Source organism: Emys orbicularis, chromosome 10, assembly GCF_028017835.1.
Source record: "Emys orbicularis isolate rEmyOrb1 chromosome 10, rEmyOrb1.hap1, whole genome shotgun sequence".
Taxonomy (NCBI): domain Eukaryota; kingdom Metazoa; phylum Chordata; order Testudines; family Emydidae; genus Emys; species Emys orbicularis.
This window is the reverse complement of record NC_088692.1, coordinates 66,450,858-66,477,824: the sequence shown is the minus strand read 5'-3', so window position 1 is coordinate 66,477,824 and position 26,967 is coordinate 66,450,858. Positions and strand designations below refer to the sequence as shown.

Here is a 26,967-nt window from a genome sequence, read left to right as displayed (position 1 = left end):
GCAAGAATGCTGTTTAATATGGCATTGCTGGCCCTACAATTAAATATATTAAGTTTGATTGTATTTTAAAATGGACATGGTCTAGCTGGTTTCTCTTATTGCCAAATGTCACTTAGATTTCAAAAATGTTTAGTGTTGCCATGTAATGGATTAAATGATAAATTCTGTTTTGAAAGCCATAGTAACACTATTCCCTCCTTTTTAGACACTGCCAGGAGCCATGGGGAACAAAGCAGGATTTTACAGCACATTCAGGCCTCCTTCAGGATTTGGTTTCCGATGAACACATGTACTTTTTCCTGTCAAATGATACCAAAACATTGGTAGTTTACATGTTGAGCACATCCTCCCTGTCTACAGTCCCAGCTGATAAAATGTACACTCACTAATGATTCTGTTGGAGATACAAATATTTTTCTGGATCTGAAATTGCATTTTTTGTGGGGAAAGGTTAATATAAATTGCTCTCCATGGTTTCTGCCCTTTTAAAGAGCCTGATCTCATCTTACATATATAAGATTTACAAAGGAATGTTTACAAAGAAATTGGGAAATAGTACAAAAAAGAAAGAGAGTTCTCAGAGCAAAAAGGAACAAGACTTAACCCAGGTTGGACAGACAAAGAATCCAAAGTTTTCAAATACTTTGAAAAGCACCGTTAAAAAGATTGCAAAGTGTCCATCTGCTCGCAACTTGTCAACTGAAGAAGAGGAAGGTAATAAAGAATTTTCACTTTCTCCAACATTCAGTTACAGAGTTGCTATTGCCAATGGACTACAAAAGAGTATTTTTGTAACAAACAATAATAATGAGGAATTATTTCAAGATATCTCTTCAAATGATAGTTCGTATTCTGAGTCATTAAGTGAAGTAAAGAGTAGCAGCAGGAAAAAGGAGTATTTATCACATACAATGCCTGTGAGACGCAACAGAAAGAGTTTGAGCAGTCTTGCTCCATCAGATGGGAGTTCTGATGGCGAACGTACTTTGCATACCCTAAAGCTAGGAGCTTTACGAAAACTAAGGAAATGGAAAAAGAGCCAAGAGTGTGTCTCATCGGACTCAGAGCTGAGCACATGGAAGAAAACATGGGGCCTAAGAAGCAAGTCGTTAGACAGAACTGGTCGTCACCAGAAATCCAATGCCCTGGAACCAGGGTTTAGTTCAACTGGGTGTATTAGTCAAACGCATGATGTTATGGAAATGATCTTTAAAGAACTTCAGGGAATCAGTCAAATTGAAACAGAACTTTCTGAATTAAGAGGACACGTAAATGCTCTGAAACAATCCATTGATGAAATCTCTAGTAGCGTAGAAGTTGTACAAAGTGAAATTGAACAGTTGAGAACTGGATTTGTACAGTCACGAAGGGAAACTCGAGACATACATGACTACATTAAACAAATAGGCCACCCAGGAAACAAAGCAAGTCTTAGGTTTTTAAATGTGCCTGAAGACAGGTTTGAAAATATTGAAAATGTGGTTTACAGAATTTTAATAGACAGAATGGGGTTCTCAGAGGCACAAAACACGATTAAAATTGAATTGGCCCATAGATTAGGGCAACAAAGAGACTGTCCCAGTGCAAAGCCTAGACCTATACTTGTATACTTCGAAACAGCACAACAGAGAGATTTAATTTTAAAAAAATCTTATAAACTTAAAGGAACCGGCATTGGAATTTCTACAGATATCCTTTCCCATGACATGAGAGAGAGAAAAGAGAGAGGACTGCCTTCCTCTCAGACATATGAAAGTATGGATATGAAACCAGAGCCAAAAACTAAAAAACATGACTGGGTATCACCTGATGACAGTGATAAAGAGCTGGAATCCGATATAAATAGGAATAGTTATGCAAAGATATCAAAATCAGCATTTCAGATAAAAGCGAGCACTACAAAGGGAAGTGTGGAGTCTCCAAATACCAGAATCCAAAGTAGGACTGTTGATGGCAGCATCTTTCCAAATAAAACAAATTATGGTGAACAGTCACCAGAATTTGACAATGTGGATAAGCAATCAAAGACCTACTATTCAGATATGCCACCTGTTTGGCATTCACAGAATGATTTTACAACTCCTAAACTTAGCCGTTCGGAGTCGGATTTTTCAAAATTGTGTCAGTCTTACTCTGAGGATTTTTCTGAGAATCAGTATTTTAGTAGAACTAATGGCAGCTCACTATTGTCTTCCTCGGATCGAGAGCTTTGGCAGAGAAGGCAAGATGAAACGTGCAACTGGTATGGTAGCTCACAAGATCAGACTTTTAACCAAGATATGCAGCCTTATCCAGAGCAAAATGAAGCAGAAAACACTGAAACAGTTGACAGTGGTGTAAGCAATGGAATAATGTGTGTATCTGGAGACAGAAGCCATTATAGTGATTCTCAGCTCTCCTTACATGATGATCTTTCACCATGGAAAGACTGGAATCAGTTAGATCAAGGCACAGACTTGGGCCTAGATTCATCCACACAAGAAGCTTTTGCTTATGATATGAGCACCCCTTCAGACCAACAAATAGATTTTGGAAAGTGCCAAAGTTCTGACCTCCAGGATGACACTGAAAGCTATGACTTTACCCTTGATGGTAATTCTCCATCATGTCCCGGCCTCGACAGTGAAACACAAAGTCAGTGGATCAGCCAATATGATGATTATCAGGAAACAAATTCTAATTCCCTTTATCAAAATCAAAACAGATTGACCATGATGTATCGAAGTCAAAGTGAACTACCAAGTGATGAATCGGAGGAAGCACCTCCTAAATCATGGCATAGTCGACTAAGTATAGACCTTTCTGACAAGACATTCAGCTTTCCTAAATTTGGATCTACACTTCAGCGTGCTAAATCAGCCCTGGAAGTGGTCTGGAACAAAAGCACACAAAGTTTAAGTGGATATGATGATAGTGGGTCATCTTTTATGGGGAGATTTAGGACTTTATCCCAGTCTACTGCTAATGAATCAAGCACAACACTCGATTCTGATATTTATACAGAGCCTTGTTATTACAAAGCAGAGGATGAGGAAGATTTAAGTGAGCCAGGTGGTGAGAATGAAACAGATTACGTAGAAGTAATGGAACAAGTTCTTGCTAAACTAGAAAATAGAACTAACACAAATGAAACTGATGAACAGGTTCAGGAGTATGAACTTGAACAGTTTTCATATGAAACTCCATACGCAACACTACAAGAAGATGAATATGACAAGCAGTTTGACAACCTGACCATCGAAGATGGGTTGGAACCTGCAGAAGATATAGCTGCTGAAACAGAAATCAGGGAAGATGAAAATCAAAATATCCCAGTGATGCCTATTGAAATTACAAAGAAAAAGAGAATACGCCCATCATTTAAAGAAGCTGCTTTAAAAGCCTACAAGAAGCAAATGAGTGAGTTGGAAGAGAAGATCCTTGCTGGAGGTACTGATTAAATATTGTCTAGTAAACAAACTTTGCTGTCATAATTAAAGATTACCCTTATTTTCTACATAGGGCCCAATCCTTCTCCCATTGAATTCAATGACAGAATGCCCATTGACTTCAGGAGGAACAGTTATTAGACTCTTTAATAAAATTCATATTTTTCAGTCTTGGGGTGAAATCCTGGTCCTACTGAAGTCAATGAGAGTTTTGCAGTTGACTTCAGTGAGGCCAGAATTTCACTCTTAGACTATATTCTGGAAGAATCAGTTGAATACTTTTTTGTTAGCTTTAATATGCCACATAGATGATTTAAAAACTATTTAAATTTTGTATTGTAAATGAATAGTGGATGAAAAATCAGCATTGTTTAATTGGGTTAAACTCTCAATTAAGTTGACTATATAGTCTGTTTTTAATGACTACATTTTCACACAACTTTATAAGTAGAATAACTAGGAACAACCAAAGTGTTCTAATATGACAGTATTTTTCCAGCCGGCTTTCATATAGATGATTGGTTTTATGCTCGTCTTGATGAACATGTAGGTTAGATTTCTGAGCAAAATAACTTTCTGTGCTATCTTAATTAGTATATAAATCATTGGTCTGAATTCTGGCCTTAGTTAAATTAATACAAGCCCATTGAAGTTAGTTCTGAGATATTAAATAAAAGGGGGAAAAGGTATATGTGATAGCTTCAGTGTAAATGAAAAATATGGGGCTTGTATCATGTTTAAGTCAAAGAGATTGCACAGACAGACACAATTTGGTCTACTACATTTATTTTCCTTATTAATGGTTCCATACTTAGATATCCTTTCAATGGTTATATGATTTAATTACTGTAGTAATCCACAGAAGAGAGTCCATTCTTAATATTTTGTATTTTGAATCTATTCATGTACTAGAACATTTGCAGTTAATTAGGACCACATAATTACCATGACTAGCAGATGGTAATTGTCACCTTAACTGAATCTTTGCTCAGTTTTTAATAGTTGCTATGAAAAAATCTAATCTGATACTTTCACTTGAAAGAGGAAGAATTGTGCCTTTAGCTAAAGAAATTTATTTTGTAGTAATTAGTGCCTCAGAAGCTTTGAATGCTATGAAGTTTTTTGTACTTAGAAAACTATTTTTATAATAAATGCGCAGTCAAATTGAAAGTATGTTGCACAGCCAAATAAGCACCATTCAACTAGACTTCACGTTGGATTTAAATGATAACACTTATCATAGGTTGGCATTTTGCAGACATTTCTGCAATACTATGCTAGAAACCAGATACTGTATTTATGGAAAATGGGTCAGCAGTTTGACATACATTTTCATTTCTCTCTAGGCTCATTACTACCAACCAAAACTTAAAGACAGTAAAAATAGTTAGTCATGATGCTTAGACAATATTATAGAATAGGGACAGGAAAAAGGTTAGAAAGGTTAAGGAAGCTACATATAGAGAATATAATAGAGTGAAACCCATATTAAAAACCACTGCTAGTAGGCACAGCCCAGGTCTTAGAATATATTCACTAACAAATGAGAAGTTAGATGTGTGTTTTATCTCCTATGATCAGCTTTCTGGTATGCAGAAAAAGTGATCCCTCTCTCACTCCTGCAAGTGAAAGGATGTCCACTGAAGGCATTTAAATAGAATAAATCTACTGAAGGCTTCCTCTTAAATAAAAATCTGGTATTTCTATTGTAAATTCTTGAACCATTTCTGACGGTATGTTAAAATCTCACAGAGATAGAATTCTTGTTTTGTGCACCTGGCTATTCGCCAAGGGACCAGTGTGTGGGGATGGGGGCACTGAATCCTATTCCCTGGATAGAGGACTGTAGGGCACAGAGCACTTACATAGTTATGGCATATGAGACCATGGGCTGTAGTTTTGGCCAGGTCTATTCCACGCACCAGGAGGAAAGTGCATGGGAACCAGAAGATCTGTGTAGTTGGCAGACTAGCTGGTGACATTGACTCTACTCCCCTGGCCTGTCCACGACCCCTGTGAGCACAGAGTGAGCCCTCCCAGAGATTGGCTCTGCATCATGATGTGTGTTACTTCACTGTTTGGCCTGCTGTTCAGTAACGTCTGAATGGTTCCACTCTTTTGTCCTTTCCCCACCCTCAAAGGGAGGACATGGATTGCACCCATAATTAGTCATTGTTAGTAGTTAGGTGTAGGAGTTCTCAATTCCTGCCCTTTATTGCACAGGGCCATGTTTACTAACAAAACATAACTGCCCATTGTGCTTGGTTTTAATGGTTGATGTAATGTTTTATGTTAAATGGGCTGCTTCACTTGGATCTAAGTGCTTACAATATACCCTGGTTTTAGGTGTTTCTAGAATACCCAGTAGTATTGCAGGAGTCCTGATTTTAAACTTGTAATATATACATAACACTTGGGACTTTTTTATTTGCAAACTTACTTTAAAATGTCTTTCCCTGTGTTTTCCATTTGCTGAGTGACATACTGTATTGTTTCAGCCAAATCTTTCTTGCATTATTTTTCAGTGAGCAGGAAGATGGTGGTACAGTAAAGATTCCATTCCCAGATAAGGGAAAGGCTTTATTAGAGTACTTTGTATCTATATCTGAAGAAGGATGTCTTTTTAATACCATTTGCCCAAAGAAAGAAAATATTAAACTCCAATTTGTGTTTAAATTACATGGAAGTTTTGAAGTAATTTAAAATAAGTATAGGAAACAAAGAACCATATTAAGCTTTATAGCGCTTTGCCAGTCTGCCAATTTTCAACCCCCTTTTGTTTTTTTACAGGCTGATTCTTGCCTGGCCAAAGAGCATTAAAATTCAGTTAGCTAATTAAGCAGGATAGTTTGGGGTATTATATTTATATTTGCAGTAACAGTCCTATGTTTTAAAGAAATGTGACTAATTTAGGGCTGCATTACTTCTGGGAATAGCTTGTTGATTATTTTCCCCTGTAACTGTGATTTATATCAACTTGTGATTTCTTATTTATGGATAACAGAGTTTTGGTCTCAGTTCAGCTGTTTGAAAGAATCCTTACTATATCACTAGCTCATAAAGCGCACCATTTAAAAATTCTTACAATCTCTTCTTAATGGCCAAACCGATTGATGGATGGCATGCTGGTCAGCCAGAGATACTACTAGATAATATAATAGTATCATTACTCCAAATTGTGCCCACACCAAAGCTCAGATAAAGAGATACATTCTGTTATTTTCACTCCAGTAACTCATGAGTTAAAGGTCACCAGGGACCTTTGGATATAAATAAGAATTCCTAGTGTTCCCATTTGATGGTTTCATTCTCTCTTTATAGCGAGAGAGATAACATATACAGTGGGCTCACTGCAGATGTATTATTTATTTCCACAAGTTCCTGTTGACCTGCTGAAGTGAGAGTAATCAGATGTATGTATGAGAAGGAAAGTGAATAACACACAGATAATCATGAGATTAAAATTTTTATAAGCACCTCTTGGGGTGTTTTGTACCACAAACTACAGCACTGTGGTTTGTGAAACCATCCAAACTCTAGATGTGTATGCTATGTAAGAATAGATGGATTCCAAGAGCAATATCAGGAAAATAATGCCTAATCAAGAATTATTTTAGCCCTGTGATTTACTGCTATTTCCTTTCTCCTAACCTGTTAATATTTGTAATAATCTTTTCAGATTTGGGGGCCTACACTGTTTCCTCTCCCCAGGCTCCCTTTCTGCTCCTAACCACATGCTCCCTAACCATTCCCCTTTTCCTTCCTCTCTTCTCTTTTCTGAACCCCTCTCAGAGACGGGCTCGCTGGCCAGTACTGGCCCTCTCCCCACTGGAGTGAACGCTTTGGGGATCAGATCCCAGAGAGCCAGCAAAAGTCTCTGGGAGATATGGGCTATTCTTGCTGCCCCTGGACAGTGTCCTAGATTTCCCTGCCTGCATGAAATATTCCTTACGCAGTTGTCAGTTTCCAGAAAATAATTCATGTTGTTATTTATCATGCGGCAAAATAATAGCTGATCAGTGCACTTAAAAAACAATCAAATGTTGGGCTGGAGTATCCTCCATAGAGTAATTCTGCAGATGTATCAGGGTGTAGAGTGAATTCCTTTCCCAGCCCTTCCTACACCTCCATAGTGCCACACCACGTTCCTTGGGCCAGACACTGGAGTTGCCACTGTAATTGTCAAGAGAAGTTACCATCTGGCATTAACCTGCAAGAAAAGGGACAAGACCTCAACATCCATGGTTATTGTTTAAGCGGGCTCTTGGGACTGGTGCAAGGGAAGCTGGGAGACTGCCAGAAAATTAGGTCCCTAGCCTGCTTCCTGCCAGAAAAATTGCTCATTGCCAAATCCTGATCCCGAATGGCCAGTGCAGACTTCTCCTTGCAAAGAGGACAGCCCTGCTGATGCAAATCTGGTAGAGGCAGCTTCTGGTGCAGGGGCCACATAAGGGGTGGAACATGGAGGATCAGCATAGCAAAGTTCTACTAAGTCAGAAAAGCAACATAACCAGTGTGTTTCTACTGCACAAAAGGGGAAGACTGGGTGTGGGGGGAACCACATCAAAGATGAGAGTGGGCTGGGCATGGTCAGGCCAGGGGATCTGCTATTGTGTGGGTCCTCCAATTTGCCACTTGAGGAGAAGTCTGTGAGTTCATTAGGCTGGAATCACCTCCGCCAAGAAGCTAGGCATGTGCTTCGCAGGCATGAGGGAGGATTCCTGTCCTCGTCATGCATCTGCTCAATGCCAGGCCCATATACTCAGACTGGGAACTAGGCTCTGGGTTTGTCTATTCAAATTTTATTTCATGATTTTTTTCACTCTATTAGGAGCTTAGTCAGTCAGACCCTCCCTATGTAAGGAACTAGAGGATTTATGGGAGCTCTGCCATGATCTCTGAAGCCCTGTAAGACTGAAGCCCTGTGGAGTGGCTGTTCAGCTCTGTTGGGTCTCTGGTGCTGCTGTGAGGAGAGAGGAAAAGTAGGTTCCATTAAAAGGCAAATGTTTCCTTACAGTTACCTCATGTTGGTATGGGATAACACTTCAATAGGACAGCTGTTCTCAAACTATGGGTCGGGAACCCAAAGTGGGTCGCAACCCCATTGTATTGGAGTCGTCAGGTCTGGCATTAGACTTGCTGGGGCCCAGGGCCAAAGCTCAAGCCCCACTGCCTGGGGCCAAAGCCCAAGGGCTTCAGCCTTGTGTGATGGGTCTCGGGTTTTGGCTTTGGCCCCCATGCCTGGGGCGGTGGGGCTTGGTTGGGCTCAGGCTTATGTCCCCCCTCCTGGGGTCGTGTAGTCATTTCTTTTTTATCAGAAGGGGGTCATGATACAATGAAGTTTGAGAACCCCTGCAAAATACTCTAGTATCAGAGATACCTCAGTGCAGTAACTGTGAGGAAATAATAATGCTTTTTAATAGTGAGTGGCTGTAGATTGTGCCCGTTTTGTCTTATGCTAACCTGAGAGATGGACGCCATTATTTCCTTGCCTGGGATGCCAGCTCTCCCAGGAATGCTGGAGGCTAACTCCTGTCCATACTAGACTAACAAACCATGGTGAGAAAGGTTTCATTTGTCTTTTTAATGACTCAGCCATCCCCATGATCAAAAATTCAACTGGCATCCATTTGGGAATTTCATGTCTGGAAATATAGAGACTCAGGTCTGGTATTGCCACCTTTACTTATGCAAGAATGTTGCTGCTAAAAAATAAAACACAGCACTTTTGTTTAAGTTAATTCTACCTAGCCCTTGGCTGGTGTCATAAAATTATCACACAGCTACGCTTAAGGAATCCCAAGTTTTCTGGCTGACATTTCTGTGGCTTTAAAATGATGTACGTTTTGATCTGCTTTAGATGGCTCTTGGGTGAAATTCACCCCTGGGCAGAGAGCCAGCACAAGTACTATGCACCACTTACGGTCTGTTTTGAAGGCTTAAGGGGAACTAAAGCTGTGCATAGATCTTAAGCTGGCCCCTGACACTGGGGTGAGGTTCACCCATAATGATGTAATGACATTTGTTTTAAAAAAAATCCTCTTTGAGATGCTTTTTCTGCACAGAGCCTAATGGCAATTTTCATCTCTCCAATCAGGAAGACTCTAAGTAAAAAAATCCACTGTTAATAACTGAATAGGTTGCATGCCGTCTTTGTGTTCTTCTGAAAGAATAGCCTGGACAGAGGAAAGACTTTAGAAAATAGACGTTAATATTGATACTGAGCAAGAAAATTTTAGCTGTCGTGCCTCAAAATCAGAAAGTAAAATGTTCACTGGAACAAGGTTTTACTTGTACTGTACCATATACCTAATGGATTTTGGCCTGGAGTGATGGAAGATATGGTGACAGTCTATTATCCTTTGGTATCCTGAACAAACCCTATGGAATTAAGACTGTCTACACTTAAGTTTGGTCCTTTAATTATGCTGGCATAGGTAAAGTGGTGCTCACACATACTCACACACATGCACCAAGTGTGGAAACAGTTATACTGATATAACTTTTGGGAATCCAAATAAACTATACCAGCATAAAACACCTTTATAATGATGTAGTATTGTGTAGACAAATTTATATCAGCAAATAAATCTCACCCCCTACCCAACATGATTACACTGGTAAAACTTTTAATGCGTGGATCAGCCCTGAAGTCCAACTACAGCACTTGCAAGTTGCTTTGCTAGGGCTGCTGAAACTGAAGGAGAAGATCAAGCAAGTGCTTTCTGGTGGAGAAGGTTAACACTTTGTGGCTGATAAACAGTTATGCAAACGTGTGTCCGCCTTGTCACATCTTCTTCTCTTTCTGATGGGTTTCCTTTTAGGAGCAATCACAATTGGCCTATGTGCTAAAAGTCAGTGATCATTTCTGGAAACTTCTCTTCCACCATTTCATATAAAAAAAGATATCTGCAGTAACAGCAGAATGGCCACTTGTAAAATATCCTGAGTGTCATCTGTGATTTCTGAATTTTTAAAAAATAATCTTAGAATTTTAAATTTAAATTGTCTCAGGTGCTTGAGGGACACAGAGAGACAGTGTAATAAAGAGCCACTAATGGGTCATTTAAAGAGAGTCAGCTCCTAGAGTTCCTTCCACAAGACGTAGCTCTCTGATGGTTGAGTTTTGTGTGAATGGAGAGAAAAACTGTAAATTTTAAACTTTTAGATTCTCTATGGGACTGATCCCCAAGTCTAGCTGAACTCAGGGCAGGACCCCAAATGAGAAGTGGTCAAAGGTGGCTTTATCTCTATACTCCTTTTGATCCTGGGCCAGTTTGGCTCCCAGAGCATGTTAGAGCAGCCTCAAGACTGTACTAACTTGTATCTTCCTGCATTGGTTATCTCAGCACCATGGATGAGCAGAATGCAGCAGTTCTCCAGCAATACCACCACCTCCAGCCATGGTTCAATACACCCACAATATTGGGGATGTATAGAGCAGGGGAATCCCTGAGTAGCTGGTTCCACCGAACACAAGAGCAACATCTAGTGCAATGTTGAACATAAATCTAATAATCTGACTATTTAATTGAGTTTATATTTATTTTCATGTTAAATGTATACATGGTAATATAAAATGAAGTGGAAGAGATTTGTCTCCATTAAATTGTAAGGCAGTATGTCCTGTCTGTTTAGCAAATTCTATTAAATTTATCTAAGACTTTATATTAGTTTGCATTTCATAACATAAGCATCATTCAATCAAATTCTGTTCAGCCCAGTCTTTACAACAATGACACTATTCATCTAATTATTGGCATTTAAAATACTTTGAAATGAGGAATAAAGTTTTTTTTTCTTTTTTTTTAAGAGTATTCCTGCAAAGTTCTGTGGCCTTTCAGTAGAAACATTTAAAAATATATTTACCAGAGCTGAAAGAACACCTGCGCATGAATGTCAGTTTCAATGACATATTTATAAATTGCACTGTGCTCTTCTGTGGAAATGAGCACAAATTAATATTTTATCGCCAAGATAAGACAGTTTCTGTTTTTAGTTCCAAAATATTTAAGCATTTTCCTTAGATCCCTGTATTTTAGAAATGAAAAATACTGCATAATTTTAATGTAATGACTTTGGGATAAAAGGGATCCACACAGCTATTTCTTGGTGTGGAAATTAAATTATCTGAATTACTAGAAGTATACAGAGCATGTTTAATCCACCAGGAAAATAAAGACCCAGACATGAAACATTTTAATGACCAGAAAAACATAAATTGGTAAATAACTCATAGTATAGATTGTCCCTCTTCTTTTCTTTCTGTGATCTATTGAAAGAACCCCAATATTACAAACCATTGCTAGGCTCAGTAGAATTTTCTGTTTGATGCTCGTGCTTCATTCACACTGCCTTTTGAGTGCCATATGTTCTTTGTGCCCAGTTCTGTAGATTGTCTATTGACCGAATTTTCATTGATTTCAATGGGACTTCTGCACATAGTTAAGCTAAAGAATTAGGCCCTGTGATAGAAGAACATATCTGTGTACTACAAGCGCCAAACCCTAGGTCCTTACTCAGGCAAAACTTGAATAAAGATTATAGACTTTGGCCCTAAAATCTGTAGAGTATTCATTAGATAACTTGTTTGTGCAGAACTCTTGTGAGAACTACAAACATAATGTGGGGGACGAGCAGAAGGACCTACCTTTCTGCATTACTCCTGATGTCAGAGACTCCCATGTCTGCCTCCCGGCCAAGCTGCTGATCCAACAGCTAGCAATGTCTCTCTAGAGGAGCTGGCCCCCAAGAGGCAGCACAGTTGGGGTCTTCTGCCCTATGTAGTGCTGGAGGCCTCTGAGGTCTGGAGACCTGGTCATACTCCTTGGTCCTGGTCCTGTTGTTGTGTGAACAAACACCTATGGGTCTAACCACTGACCAAGACCAAACAACACTATGCCAGGTTCCAATGGTGTCACAGAGATCCAGAGACTTTACATTCCCTGGCTGGTCCATTCCCTTGGTGCAGCTATCGATGCTGATGGTGCAATTTCTGGTTCTGCTCTGGAAGAAGTTCTCCATCAGCCACATGGCTGGTGGGAGGGGAATGATTGGGGCTTTGTGCTCTCCTGCTGGTAACCACATTTTGGCTCAGGAAGCCTTGCTGGGCCAATCTTCACTCTCCTTGGAGGGAAATGTAACTGTAACTTAAAGTGTTAATGTTTCTTTATAACTTAATGATCTTAAACACCATTTCCACTTTTTCCAATTAAACATCTAGAATTTTTCCTCTATTTTTTTTGTCTTATGCAAATTAAAAGCTGCATAGTTTGATTTGCAAAATGGAGAGAAGCAGCTTTCTAGGTGAGAGGGTTTATTTTTTACTATGATCTAATAAATTACAATTTCCTCTTCCATATCTGACCTACTGTACAGTATGTAGAGAACAGCCCCAGTGTTACACATTCATCTTACAAGAACGGCAGAAGGAACATGGAGAGGAGACTGTACCAATAAGGTTTGGGCAAAAGTTAAAACAATTTTTGAGGGGTGGTTTCTTGTTCAAACTAGGGCTGGTTCCAAGTCCTAAAGCTTGCATCCTGAACTGATCTTTCCACATTTAGGGAAGGGGTTCTGATCTAGGGTGAAATCCTGGCTCCAATAAAGTCAATTGGCAAAGTTCCCAGTGACTTTCATAGGAACAGGATTTCACCCCTCATGTTCTGGTGCAAGTTTGTCTCTATTCCAAACCGTGTAAGAGTTTTGAAACCCAAGATAAAAATATAAAGAGGAAAAAGGGAGAATTAACCATAAAGCATAAAAATATGAAACCTCTTATTTCCTCTCCTTCCTGGCATCATGTTATAGTGTTTAGAGGACATGACCAGGAGTTGGAAACTTCTGAATTATATTCTGGCCTCTGCCAGTTACCAGCTGTGTTGCCTCAGCAAATCACTTTGGTTCATATTTTAAAAAGTGACTTCTAAGGGCGGGTGCCATTTTCAAGAGTTGCTGAGAACCTCCAACTCCCATTAAGTTTAAAGTGAGCTCTGTCTTGGAAAATTAGATATCTAAAGTTGGGCATCCAAAAATTAAGGTATACAGGATCAAAGGCCACTTTTGAAAATGTTGGCCTTACCCTTTTGGTGCCTCCTGGGAATACTGCTACTACAGGAGTACTAGGATTAATTACTTCGCATTTTACAGATAACTGAAATTGTGAAGTGCTGCATAAATGCTTACTAGTATTTGTGTGGTTTCTTTTCCATCCACCTCCTCCTAGAAGCTAATGTGGAAGTAGATGTGTTACCAAAGGGAGGCAATGCTTTCCCTGAAAAGATCTTGCTTTCACCTGCGGGCAGGAGACTGCTGCATTTTCCCTTTATAATGCCTCTACAGTTGAAACCTTACAGTTTGCTAATCTTTCGTGTGAGTGAGCCTAAATTCCCTGGAGGGGGAAACAGAAGTATACATTAATTCTATGTAATATATGTTCTAATTCCTCACCCTCTGACTTTGGCAATCGTATTGTATCCTATTTCTGCAACCATAACTCACTAGTTTTCTTGGCTCATTTAGCACAAGAAGGAGGGAAAGGAATTAATGCTTCTCAGGAGACCTCTAGGCAGTGTTGATTCTGGAAGTGCTGATTGGGAGCCTTGACAGGCAGGTTGGTTGCTTGTTTTTAATAATAAAAGGTCATGCCAAACCCCCCAAATGCTAAACACTTGCTTTAAAAACAGTGAAAAAGGGTGGAAGGAAAAGCAAGGTTTCAGCTGTCTCTTATCTCAGAAATATGCTTTATAGATAACACACCTGTGTGAAAGTCCTTGTACTGCAGTATGAAGAACGGTCATCTCTGTGTGTGAGAGAACTGAGAAATGAAGAATATCTTAATGTCTTGCATTATATACAGTGATTACATCACTTTCATATAGAGTATTTGGCAGTCAGATTGATTTTATATGCACCCCCTCAGGTAGGCATGCTCTATAGTGCCCCTAAAACACACCTTTTAGCATGATGGCATTCTGCCAACTCATAGCTCACATTCACTCAACACATCACACAAATGTTACACCCAATTATTCCTTACGTGTACTCTCTCTAATAACTTCTAATGAGCACAGTTTAACCAAACAGTGCACAGTATTTGACTTGGCTTATAGAGGTACCTATGGGACAAGAGTTGGGGTGGGGGGGAAGTACCTTTATTCAAGAATGGCAATTGATTTGCTCCCACCAGTGCCATCTTGTTGGCTGTATCTTTTTTTTTACACATAATTATTTTTCCTAAATAATGCACTAACAGGAATTAATATGATGGATAATAAAATATACAAGAGCTTCACACTGTGAATATTCAGTAGTATGTGATATATTTTATTTAGGTGAATATAGACTAAGTAACATAACTTCCTAATAAACATGCCTGTAAAGTATAGTATGAGCAGGAGATATAGTATATGAGTAGGCAGCATTTCATACTAGAAATCTGAATGGGGAACAGCACAATAGTGAGACTCTTCAGTACTCCCTGACAGAGGAATCATATCATAGAAATCAACCATAGTGTGGTGCAGACAAAAACAATGCACAGTAGAAGAATACAAAAAAAAGATGTTAGTTGTTTTGTATGTATTTGGTATACTTACAGCTACAGCTGCTAGTCAGATGCCATGCACTTGAATTGGGAGGATGATGACTTTACCCTTTCTGACAACCATCTGTCTCGCTACTCATAAATGACTGGGGAAGTGGCTCCTGAATATATATATATAAAAAAAAGTGCGGGACTGCCACTGTTTCTTCTAGGCAACCTCATCTCTTCCACTTTCCCATTGATGGCTTTGCCACTGTTCTGTTGTATTGTAATTGGTGGGTTGTTTCTAATTCAGATTCTTTCCTTACCCTTAGGTTACGACACTCAGTATCATATGTGGTTGCCTGCTGCTGTGTGGCTTTTTACTTGTGTGGTTTTAACTCTAGAACTTCTTATACTTAATGTTCCTGAGAGAGTTCTGAAGCTGTTTGCTATTAACCTAACAATGCTATCTGTAATTGCCTGTTTGTTTGTTTTTGAGATTGTTTGCCTTCTGTTCACAGCTGCTGAATTTCCCCTGGAATATGTTGTTTTTTATTTCTGAAAGTTCCCCTACCTATCGAGGTCCTGTAATTCTATCTGCAGTTTGGTCCTGAAGTCTCAATTTGGTGCTGACTCTGGTGAAACTCCAATTGACCGAGCCTATTTTTAATTGCTCTTCCTACAGCTACTTTGTCCGTTGATGTTCTCTATGAGCAGTGTTTAGCAGATCAGACTATAGTGTATGCTAGTGGAGTTGGAGTTAGTATTATGTTAATTAGCATGGATGATGAAGTTTTGAATGGATAATCAAATGCAGGTGTAGACCTGCTGTTGTGTAACACAGGAGTTTTGAAGCAGGTAAGTTGTTTCAAAGACTGAGGGAGCCTTCTGAAGAAGGGAATTTGAGTTACTGACTGGTAAATAGCCCAGAAGAAAACCTCTCAGTTACTGAAACTCCTGTAAATTTTCCTAGTTTTGAGAGAATGAGCAACTGGATTCAAATTCTAGCTCACGCGTCAACAATAGAATTACTAATGCAGATCCAATCCTACCCTTTTACCACCCACCAACCTTTACTGAGTTCGATGGAGTTAAAAAGGTGTAACTGGGGGCAATTTTTTTCTGCAGAATCTATATTACCATTTGCGATGCATGATCCTAAATGAACACAGCTTGACATTGTATCCCAGTTGTCTGCACTGCACTTGGGTGGAGGAAAACCTACTTTTTATTTGTAAAATGGACATGTTTAGTATGGAGACACTGAGACAATACATATGCTACTTCTGCCAAATCACTTTTCAGCAGAAAACCACACTTTAAATTGTAACAGTGTTGAAGCAGAAATGTTGAATTGTGCCTTGTACCACTTACTGAAGTGTGTACCCCATTTTTAAAATTCTCATTGATATTAAACATATTAACCCTTCAAGTACCATCATGAACCTAGAAGTGTTAGTAGACTCTGCTCTGAGCTCTCGGTTATGTAAACTTCAAAAGGTGTAGAGGTTTGATTCATATATGTTTATCATGACATCTTAGGTGTAGCAATAGGTCTGAAAATCAAACAAGAGCAAGTGGGTTTACAATTCTGATTGTATCAGAAATAATATAAAAATGTCCTATGTGCTTCCAGACAAACCCAAGACATTAGGATATGTGTACGTACGTTTTTACCTCGGGAAAGGTTTCAGATTCAATTCCGATAATGGACAAAGGTTTTGGTTGTTCATTTTCCCTGTTTCTATTCCATGATGAATTAGTTTCTGCAACATGTTTTACCATCTTAGGGCCAGATTCTGCAAGGCGCATCCCTGCTGCTGCACAGAGCCTGATTGAAGACAATTTGGTTTGACAATGGTCCAAACTTGCACCCATAGAGATTCATTGGTAGGCTGTGGTCCTTATATTGTAGCTGGCATTAAAATGTTTTCATCGGGGGGGAAATTACCATTTTATTACAGGTATTGAGAGGGAGACAAAGAGAGAGAGAGAGAGATTACACTTAATACAGGGCATATCTCTAACACTGCACAATATTAATTTCAAAAGTGAACATTTTAACTACAACCACTGTAACTAATGCAATGTCTAATGATCCAGTTGTTAGGTATCTTAGATACAAACTTAAAATATATTTATTCTGCTATTAATGACATAAAGGGCATCCTGTCTAAGCAAACAAGAAATATGTTTACATATTAAAGAACAGTACTAAGTATTGGTTAATGTGGATTAACAATTTAAATATGAAGAAATAATTCTGACACCTCATTTTTACAACCGAATCATAGTGATATACAATTGTTTCAATTAGAGTTGAATGTTAATAACATTTGAATATTATTGATCATGCAAAGAGTAAAATATGACCTGCACCTCATCATACTGTTTAAGTACCAGCATTGTATTTGGTGTAATGTAGTGGTAAATTGATAGCAAACTTCTAGATATAATAAAAACATATAACTCTTGTATAGAGCTTTATAGGCCACATACTGCTGTCAGTTACATTGATCTAAAACTAGAGTAGCTGATGTCAATGGAGTCACAAACAGACAAGGACAAACAGAGCCGCAGACAAAGTCAGATGTAGAGCTCAGGAATTACAGGCTCCCATTTACAATCCATAAGATCACATTATTAGAAAGGAAAACAGAGCTGTAGGGAACATACATGACACCATTTTCTATTGTGCAGTGCAGAGGATGTGGCTAAAATAAAAGGGCATAGTATTCCAGTGAACAGGCATGAGGCTGCTCATGAAATACTTGACAATGACCACGTCACACCTTAAGCGAGGAGGCCATTGCCTGGCTTGCTAGGGGAAAGGGTATATCGCTTTAAGGTGGGGACGGGGAGGTTGGGGGAGAGAAGAGAGAGGCACAGATGCTGCTGCAAAAGCAGAGCAGGTCAGCATAGGACACTGACTCATCCTCCTGGGACCAGACGGGCAAGGAGCTGATAAAGGGCAAGCCCGATGGGAGAAGCTTCCTTTTCTGCTGGACCAGGTGGAGTAGCATCCACCTGCCCACACTTGGAAGTGGCAAAATACCAGATTTCATCTGGACTGGCTGTGGGCATTGCACGGGCTGCCCCTTTCTCAGGGGTCTGGGAAGAAATTTTTCCCTCACTAGAGCCAAGGTGGAGAGGGTTTTTTTTTTCACCTTCCCCATGGCGTGTGTGTGTGTGTGTGTGTATGTGTCATTGTTAGGGTGCATAGGGAAGAGAGTTAGGCTATAATGTCACAACTCATTATGTAAGTGTGGGGCGGATGTCCAGTGCAGGACTCCACAGGGAGGAGATACAGTGATCAGATAAATGTCTTGGTAAAGGACTTAAAGGACATGCTTGTTAAAGGAGTGAAACAGGGGCTCCTATGACTGGCATGGCAGGGAGCCAATCCCTCCTTCTGTATAGCCCACCTTAACCCTCATTTGAGGTGGGGGATGGTAAGGTCCCAGCAGTGGGTTGGCAAGAGACCAGGATGAAAGAAGGGGGTGCTGACATGGAGTTACCTGCATTTTACACTTTTATCTGCCAGTTTATCCCAGACACCTGAGAAAGTTGCAGCCTAATTAAACCATATACAGTGTCTCCTGTCCTGGTATAGCTGGATTAAGTCTACTAGCCACTTCTGTACAAATTCATCCTTTGCTCAGAGTGGCCATATTTTGTGTTGGATTTTTAATGATGATTTTCAACTTTTGTGTTGATTTGATTGCATAATTCCTAACTGCTTATTGATAGCTGGCTCACGAATAGATTCAATAAATAAACAGATTCAATGCAAAAATGTTAAAAAGAGCTAGACTTGCATCTTGTGGATCTGCAAGTACTGTAGTAGTACATAAAACAAAAGTAGCTTCAACATTACTTCATTGAGAACAATAGTTATTGAATTATCAGTCTAATTTCCCATTTGTTAGTTAATGACTCCTAGTTTCGATTTTCTCAAACATCATACACGTCAACAATGACAGGGGCTTGGGGCTATTCTTCTAATCTGCTTGAAAAGAAAATGATTGGACCTTGTTAGCCTTTAGCCTAAGGACTTGTCTACATGGAAACTTCATGCACAGGAATCCTGGGTGTAAATCTACAGCACAATAGCTTGCTGCATGCTAAGTCACTGTGTGGACCCTGCTACCTTGCACTAAAAGTTCTATAGTGCAGGTAAGTCAAAGGGCAGTACAAAACTCAGTGTGCGGTAGCAGGGTCTGCATGATGACTTTGAGCGCAGCAAGCCTATTGTGCTGGAGACTTACCCCCCGGCTTCCTGCACACCGTCTCCATATGGACAAGCCCAGACATAATAATAAGGCCTTTCAGGAGTTTCCCTGAAACACTATCACAGTGTGAGCAATAAGTTTAAATTGTCATGATCTAAATGCTCAAATGCCTGTGATTTTGCTCAATAAAAGTATTTGAATTGTAATGAGTTGGGCTTTTTAGTTTAAACTGCCCACAAAATCACTTTAACAGTTGATCATGTTCTGGCTGGCGCTCACACTGAAAAGGAAAGAAGGCATGGCAGCTGTTATTTACAAATCTCTATAATAAAACACACCCCTGCCTTTTTCAGAAGCACATGCTGCCACAAATTCCTGATGGAATAAAATGTTTTGTACCTCAGACATGCCCTGGTAATCCTTCTGATTTTTATGTATCCTAGGTTTACCAAGCCTGCAACCATTTCACCATGTATTTTCTCTACAAATACTTATGACACCAATTCACTTCCTTCCATTGATTATACTTCAGTGTCACTCTCTTGATTTCAGTAGTGCTACTCCTGGAAGATGGAGCCCAGTGCTTCTGTTGTTTCATTGTGTGGTGATCCTTTCTGTCTGAGAGAATGGGAAGAACTGTTTACCAATACTGCACATTCTATGTGCAAAAAGCTTTTTCTCCCCTTGTAAGAGGACAGAACGTGGGCATAAGGCAGAATTCAGCCTGACTGGTGCAGGGAAATGCAGATTTCACTTCCCGCACCAGCAAAGCTTACTGCAGTCTGAGATGGATTCAACCCTAGCAGTGTTTCTGCTGCCACCCTCTTTTAGGTGTTATGCCAGATAGGGAAGGTTTTGCTTGCAGTTGGGCTCCATGGGAACTTTAGTAGCAGATAATATTAGAGGAATTGGTGAATCAGCTCACATCCAACCTTCCAGGCCATACTAGCTCCCTGGTCAGTACTATCCGCTGCTGGGCCTCTCTAGAATACAGCAGGTTGAGGGTGCCCTACGTTCCCACCTTATTCCCCTCCCCATATTCCCATGCCTTTCCACTGGAGTCCCTAAATGTCTGCCAGGATTGAGTATAACCCATAGAGATGAAGCAGGGACTACCAACAATAGATCCATCCTCCACACATGCATGAATGTGGGACTGCCTTGGACGTAAAAGGGAATAGTAGTCTCTTATGTGTTTCCTTTCATGAATGATCATTAATTTCTTGGATGCTGTTTACTGGTTGCTGCTGTTTTTATTTCTGTGCCTCAAGGAGACACACAATAATTGCCCTTTTCCTGCGCCTGTGTGGCCACTGTGCACCTTTATCATTTGATAGTGCTTTGAGATATGAATAAATAATTCTTAAAATGTGCGATGTACAGGTAACTATTCAGTATCATTCTGCCTGACCAACAGCTACTTAGCCAGCAAAGCCCCAAACAAAAGACCAAAAGAAAACCCAGTCTTCCTCAGAAAAACTTATCTTACAGATCACTAGAATTGGAGAGACACTAGTGTTGTGCCCAAGTTTGGCAGTGAAGAAGGTGTCATAGTAGACATTTTCCTAATAATTCCTTTTGAGGGAGATTTTGAAAAGCACTTGGAAGTATTTAGGAGCACAAGAACCATTGCAGGTCAATGGGACTTGTGCTCTTAAATCCCATAGGCAAAAATGTTCCTTCTTTATTTTGATATAAAACATCAAATGTAGGACAAAATCCTGCTTTCATTTATACCCCTGCAACCTCCTAGTCTGACCCTCAATGTGTATGCTACTAATTTTTCTACCTCATTGCTAGTGAACTGCTAGCAGCAATTTTTCCATTTCTCCTGTCAACAAAGCTTTATTTAAGTTTGACCTTCTCTGTATCAGACAAGCATCACTCATCTCTTGTGATGTACTAGCTTTAATATTAGCTTTCAAGCACTACACTATATCTTCCGAGAGTCTGCTCTAGGCAATAGAACATCCTTTAGGCTTATCTGCCTTAATATTCTGCACTGTAGTGATAATTTTAGCTTCTGGGTACAACTTCTATTATTTCTGCATGGCTTAATTGTATTATTGTTTTGGACAGGCAATCTATTTCCTTAATTTGGTGCTTTTATTTGGACTTACTTGTTACCACTTTATTTCCTCTACTTAGCAATTATATACTATTGTAATTAGGGAATTGTTAAAATCAAACTACCCATTGCTCATGACCATAGATACCTTAAAACGCCCACAAATTATGCCACTTTTGAACAGCTCTGCTGTGATATAATTCCTGCAAGTTCCATCTCCAGAGGGGTTTGTGCCAAGGAACGACATGATTGGTGTCAGTTAATAGTTCTTGCAACACCCTTGCAGAATTATCATGTCCAAAAATAGTATATTGAGAGAGAAACTGAGGAATCCTTAAATCACTGCGCAATTCTGGTATTGGTTCATACTGTGAGATAGAATTGTATGCTGCCCACAAGGGTCGGGAAATAAACAGTGCGGAAAGATTTAAAGCATCTGTTTGCTTGATGGTGGAAGTTTTCCAAACTTCTTTGGCTGAAGCATCTCAGATGGTGACATATGGGGCTATAATCCCATCAACATATCATAATCCACTTCAGTAGCCCCTTCTCGGCTGGCTTACCTTCTATTCTGGAGGTATGTGCTTTTCCAGCATTCCTCTCCTCTTCCAAGCTTGTTGTTTGAGGGTGGGAGAATAGCAATCGGTTGGCCACACTGTATCTTGCACGCCGTGAATGGCAAATGGTGATATTATTATTAGAAAGCAGTGGGGCAGAATGTTCATTTGCTAACAGCGAAAAGAGGTCGTTGTCCTCCACAGCAGGTCTCGAATGTGCTTAATTTTCAAATAGACTTTGGACCATGATTAAGTTCTTTTAATAAATGTTCATTGTGATGTTTGTTTAGCGACGTTTTGTACAGCCAAACTGATCCTTGCACAGGATACAACTGATTGCCATAAGTGAGGCTGGGATTAATATTCTCTCATTGTATAATCGATAGTTGAGTTTCGGCAGGGCTGCTTTCCTTTGGACCATCTCACGGGGATCATCTGGCAGAGTGAATGTTAAAAAGCCCTTTGATAAGGTTGCTTTTGCCTGCACGCCCGATACTGGGTTTCTCAATAATGCACCCAAAACACCCATTGCAGTCAGTGTGGGTGGGATTCACAAAGGTATTTAGGCACTTAACTCCCATTATGGGTGCACAAGGAATGCAGTAACTGGCTATGTGCATGATCTCTTTCCAGGCACTAGCTTGGGAACCAGGTGGAAAGGAGCAGGTGGATTGCAGGAAAAGGATTTCACAGCTAATCAGGAATATGCCAAAATACAGTCCATATAATGCTGAGTCTTTCTACCATGAGTTTATATGTTGCACATCTTTAAACAAGGGATGCAGAATATTTATTTTTGTTTCTATCATTTGCACCACAATTGATATTTTTACACAAATGTGAAGAGCTTCTTTCCAGGATGCCTTAATTCTGCAGCGTGCTACTAGTAGGCAAAGTGGGTCAGCAGGCATCATAGTTACAATTTGTAATTGTAATTATGCTGCTGCTATTTTGCAGGAAACCTTGATTATCATTTCTTAATGCTGTGACATGTTTCCTAAAGCTTTTATATTGTAGCATCATTAACTTAAACTCATTTTCTCCGAAGGATCTTTTATTTACAGAATGGCATGTGATTCCTGTTTGTTTGTGTGTCCCCTGCTTTAGTCAGTGACTTAGTATTCTTCTGTCCTTTCTGTTTTAATTAAATTATATTATAATTAGGTAGACTTGGACAAGAGAAACATTGTAACAACAGAAATACCTGTGAATCACTTTAAAATGCTCCCCCCTTACTAATTACCTAATTAAATATAATGGAGTTTGAGATTATCAGGCAGTTTGACAGGAGTGTAAAGGGAAAAAAATATTGCCCCTACTGCTTGACTTATGTATGTAGATGGGGGGGAGGGAGATGGACACTTATTTGCACCAAAGGCATCGATATGGAATATCTGGGGCTGGAATACTCACAGCTATATAGGAATATCTCTGCACAAATTCACCCTCGAAGCATGTTAAGATATTGCTCACGGTATCCAAGATATGGCATTTGTTGTCGAATACTTACATTGGTTTATAGAAGAAATTATGTATTTAATGCACTTAGGGCTGTCACAGATTTCCATATTTTTATTTAAAAATACATCTGGATTATTAAAACATTCCCTATGAAGCCCCGTGTGTGTGTGTGTGTGTGTACACCTACATATGTCATTTGTGATTGTACTGTTTTGTTTTACTGCCTCATCTAGGAAAGAAGGATGTGACTCTTTTGTATCTGCTTCAGGTTGAAGATTTGTTATCATTTATTCCTTCTTGATAATACTAAGTGAAATGAATCATTGTGAGTGATGAGATGGGTCAGTGTGCTGCCTCTCTGGGGAAACAGCTGCATGACCAAAACCTGTATCAACCACTTTTAGTTGTGGCGGGAAGAATAACTTTTACTTTGACTAAAATGTAGGCATAATGCAGAATTTGGTGACAAAACTATATGCAAGTTTTAATTCTGCTTTTAAAATATTTTTGTACATAAATATCAAATCCCTCCATGTAGTAACTCGATTGGCTTCAATGAAGTTGCATCAAGGAGGAATTTACACAAAATGTGTAATCTAAGGAGAGGCAAATCAAAAAGAACCATCTCACACATTTATCCAAAATTCCAGTTGAACCAGAACTTTTTTTAAGTTCATAATGGTTTGGATACGTTTTTAAAAATTATTTGTCACTGCAAGAGATTGGGTGGCACAGAGGATTTGCCTTGGAATACAGAGCCTTTGACTATCCATCAGTCATTTACCAGTCTAATCTTTGAAGTGCCTATCACCTTGGTATCAGTACCCCAGTCAGTGGTATCTCATAGTTATTGGTACAAGTCTATCCTATGTGAAAGAACATTGTCATTTTCTAATGGCAACCAAATGTGATGCAGATTTGATCTCAGTCCAATACCCTGTTTATATTACAAAATAATAATAAAACCCTTCCAGAGTTCAGACTGCTTGCCATCCAGGTGGGGGCTCAGCACAGGAGCTAGCTCCTAGATGACATGCAGACCAAAGTAGTCTGGAGAAGTGTTCATGCCTATCAGGATTGAGGCACTCGGAAAGGCCATTGCTCAGTTTGTACTATTTCTGTGGATAAAGGGGACCAGTCATCTGTTACTTTTCACAAGTGCTAACTTCATAGGAAAAAATAATCAAAGCAATACCCTTCCCCTCCACACACATTTTCACTCACCTATGCTCTTCCGAGTTTTATGTATGAGCAGATGAGGATGCTTCATACCAGCAGCCAGATGGGGCTGGCTCACAGCAGCTCAGCAAGCCTGCACTTTCCCATGGTGACTCCATCTTGCTCCAGAGTCTAAGAGAACAAACCATCCCGATGTGTAGAAAGAATAGTAAATATGGCAGGCAACCAGCTTGGTTTAACAGTGAAATCCTTGCTGACCTTAAACGCAAAAAAGAAGCTTACAAGAAGTGGAAGATTGGACAAATGACCAGGGAGGAGTATAAAAATATCGTTCAGGCATGCAAGAGTGAAATCAGGAAGGCCAAATCGCACTTGGAGTTGCAGCTAGCAAGAGATGTTAAGAGTAACAAGAAGGGTTTCTTCAGGTATGTTAGCAACAAGAAGAAGGAAAGTGTGGGCCCCTTACTGAATGAGGGAGGCAACCTAGTGACAGAGGATGTGGAAAAAGCTAATGTACTCAATGCTTTTTTTGCCTCTGTCTTCACAAACAAGGTCAGCTCCCAGACTGCTGGACTGGGCAGCACAGTATGGGGAGGAGGTGACCAGCCCTCCGTGGAGAAAGAAGTGGTTCGGGACTATTTAGAAAAACTGGATGAGCACAAATCCATGGGGCCAGATGCGCTGCATCCGAGGGTGCTAAAGGAGTTGGCGGATGTGATTGCGGAGCCATTGGCCATCATCTTTGAAAACTCATGGCGATCGGGGGAGGTCCCGGATGACTGGAAAAAGGCTAATGTAGTGCCCATCTTTAAAAAAGGGAAGGAGGAGGATCCGGGGAACTACAGGCCAGTCAGCCTCACCTTGGTCCCTGGAAAAATCATGGAGCAGTTCCTCAAGGAATCAATTATGAAACACTTAGAGGAGAGGAAAGTGATCAGGAACAGTCAGCATGGATTCACCAAGGGGAAGTCGTGCCTGACTAACCTAATTGCCTTCTATGAGGAGATAACTGGCTCTGTGGATGAGGGGAAAGCAGTGGATGTGTTATTCCTTGACTTTAGCAAAGCTTTTGATACGGTCTCCCACAGTATTCTTGCCGCCAAGTTAAAGAAGTATGGGCTGGATGAATGGACTGTAAGATGGATAGAAAGCTGGCTAGATCGTCGGGCTCAACGGGTAGTGATCAATGGCTCCATGTCTAGTTGGCAGCCGGTTTCAAGCAGAGTGCCCCAAGGGTCGGTCCAGGGACCGGTTTTGTTTACTATCTTTATTAATGATCTGGAGGATGGTGTGGACTGCACTCTCAGCAAGTTTGCAGATGACACTAAACTGGGAGGCGTGGTAGATACGCTGGAGGGTAGGGATCAGATACAGAGGGACCTAGACAAATTGGAGGATTGGGCCAAAAGAAACCTGATGAGGTTCAACAAGGACAAGTGCAGAGTCCTGCACTTAGGACGGAAGAATCCTATGCACTGCTACAGACTAGGGACCGAATGGCTAGGTAGCAGTTCTGCAGAAAAGGACCTAGGGGTCACAGTGGACGAGAAGCTGGATATGAGTCAACAGTGTGCTCTTGTTGCCAAGAAGGCTAATGGCATTTTGGGCTGTATAAGTATGGGCATTGCCAGCAGATCGAGGGACGTGATCGTTCCCCTTTATGCGACATTGGTGAGGCCTCATCTGGAGTACTGTGTCCAGTTTTGGGCCCCACACTACAAGAAGGATGTGGAAATATTGGAAAGAGTCCAGCGGAGGGCAACAAAAATGATTAGGGGTCTGGAGCACATGACTTATGAGGAGAGGCTGAGGGAACTGGGATTGTTTAGTCTCCAGAAGAGAAGAATGAGGGGGGATTTGATAGCTGCTTTCAACTACCTGAGGTGGGGTTCCAGAGAGGATGGAGCTCGGCTGTTCTCAGTGGTGGCAGATGACAGAACAAGGAGCAATGGTCTCAAGTTGCAGTGCGGGAGGTCTAGGTTGGATATTAGGAAACACTATTTCACTAGGAGGGTGGTGATGCACTGGAATGCTTTACCTAGGGAGGTGGTGGAATCTCCTTCCTTGGAGGTTTTTAAGGCCCGGCTTGACAAAGCCCTGGCTGGGATGATTTAGTTGGGAATTGGTCCTGCTTTGAGCAGGGGGTTGGACTAGATGACCTCCTGAGGTCCCTTCCAACCCTGATATTCTATGATTCTATGATTTCATTTTTTTTAAAAAAAGCACATAAGTCTCAAAAGCTTTCTTGGTTTTGAAGATAACTTTCTAAATGTGAACAGATTTAAACCAATGCACTGATGTCTGCCTGAGACTGCAGACAACTCATAACAAAAGATCTGAGATGTGCAAACTCTCCTTAATTTCAATAGTATGGTATGTCTAAGCCTTATGATGATGACTGTTTAAATATCCACATTAATAACCATTCAGCTGCTGAGCAAAGCATGCTAGAAAGAAAAGGGACTATTGTATTAAGAAGATTTGCATCATTTGCTCTGAGTGGCATCTTATTTTG

General features: G+C 40.2%; 1 protein-coding gene across 1 annotated transcript in view; it reads left to right on the top strand.

The window, feature by feature from the left end:
• The first annotated feature begins 470 nt into the window (after positions 1-470).
• The window catches only part of UNC13C (unc-13 homolog C), a 402,367-nt gene continuing 375,870 nt past the window's right edge, over positions 471-26,967 (top strand). The window contains exon 1 of the mRNA XM_065411637.1: positions 471-3,429. Within this exon, the coding sequence (XP_065267709.1) occupies positions 471-3,429 (2,959 nt within the window). The remainder of the gene's footprint in view (positions 3,430-26,967) is intronic.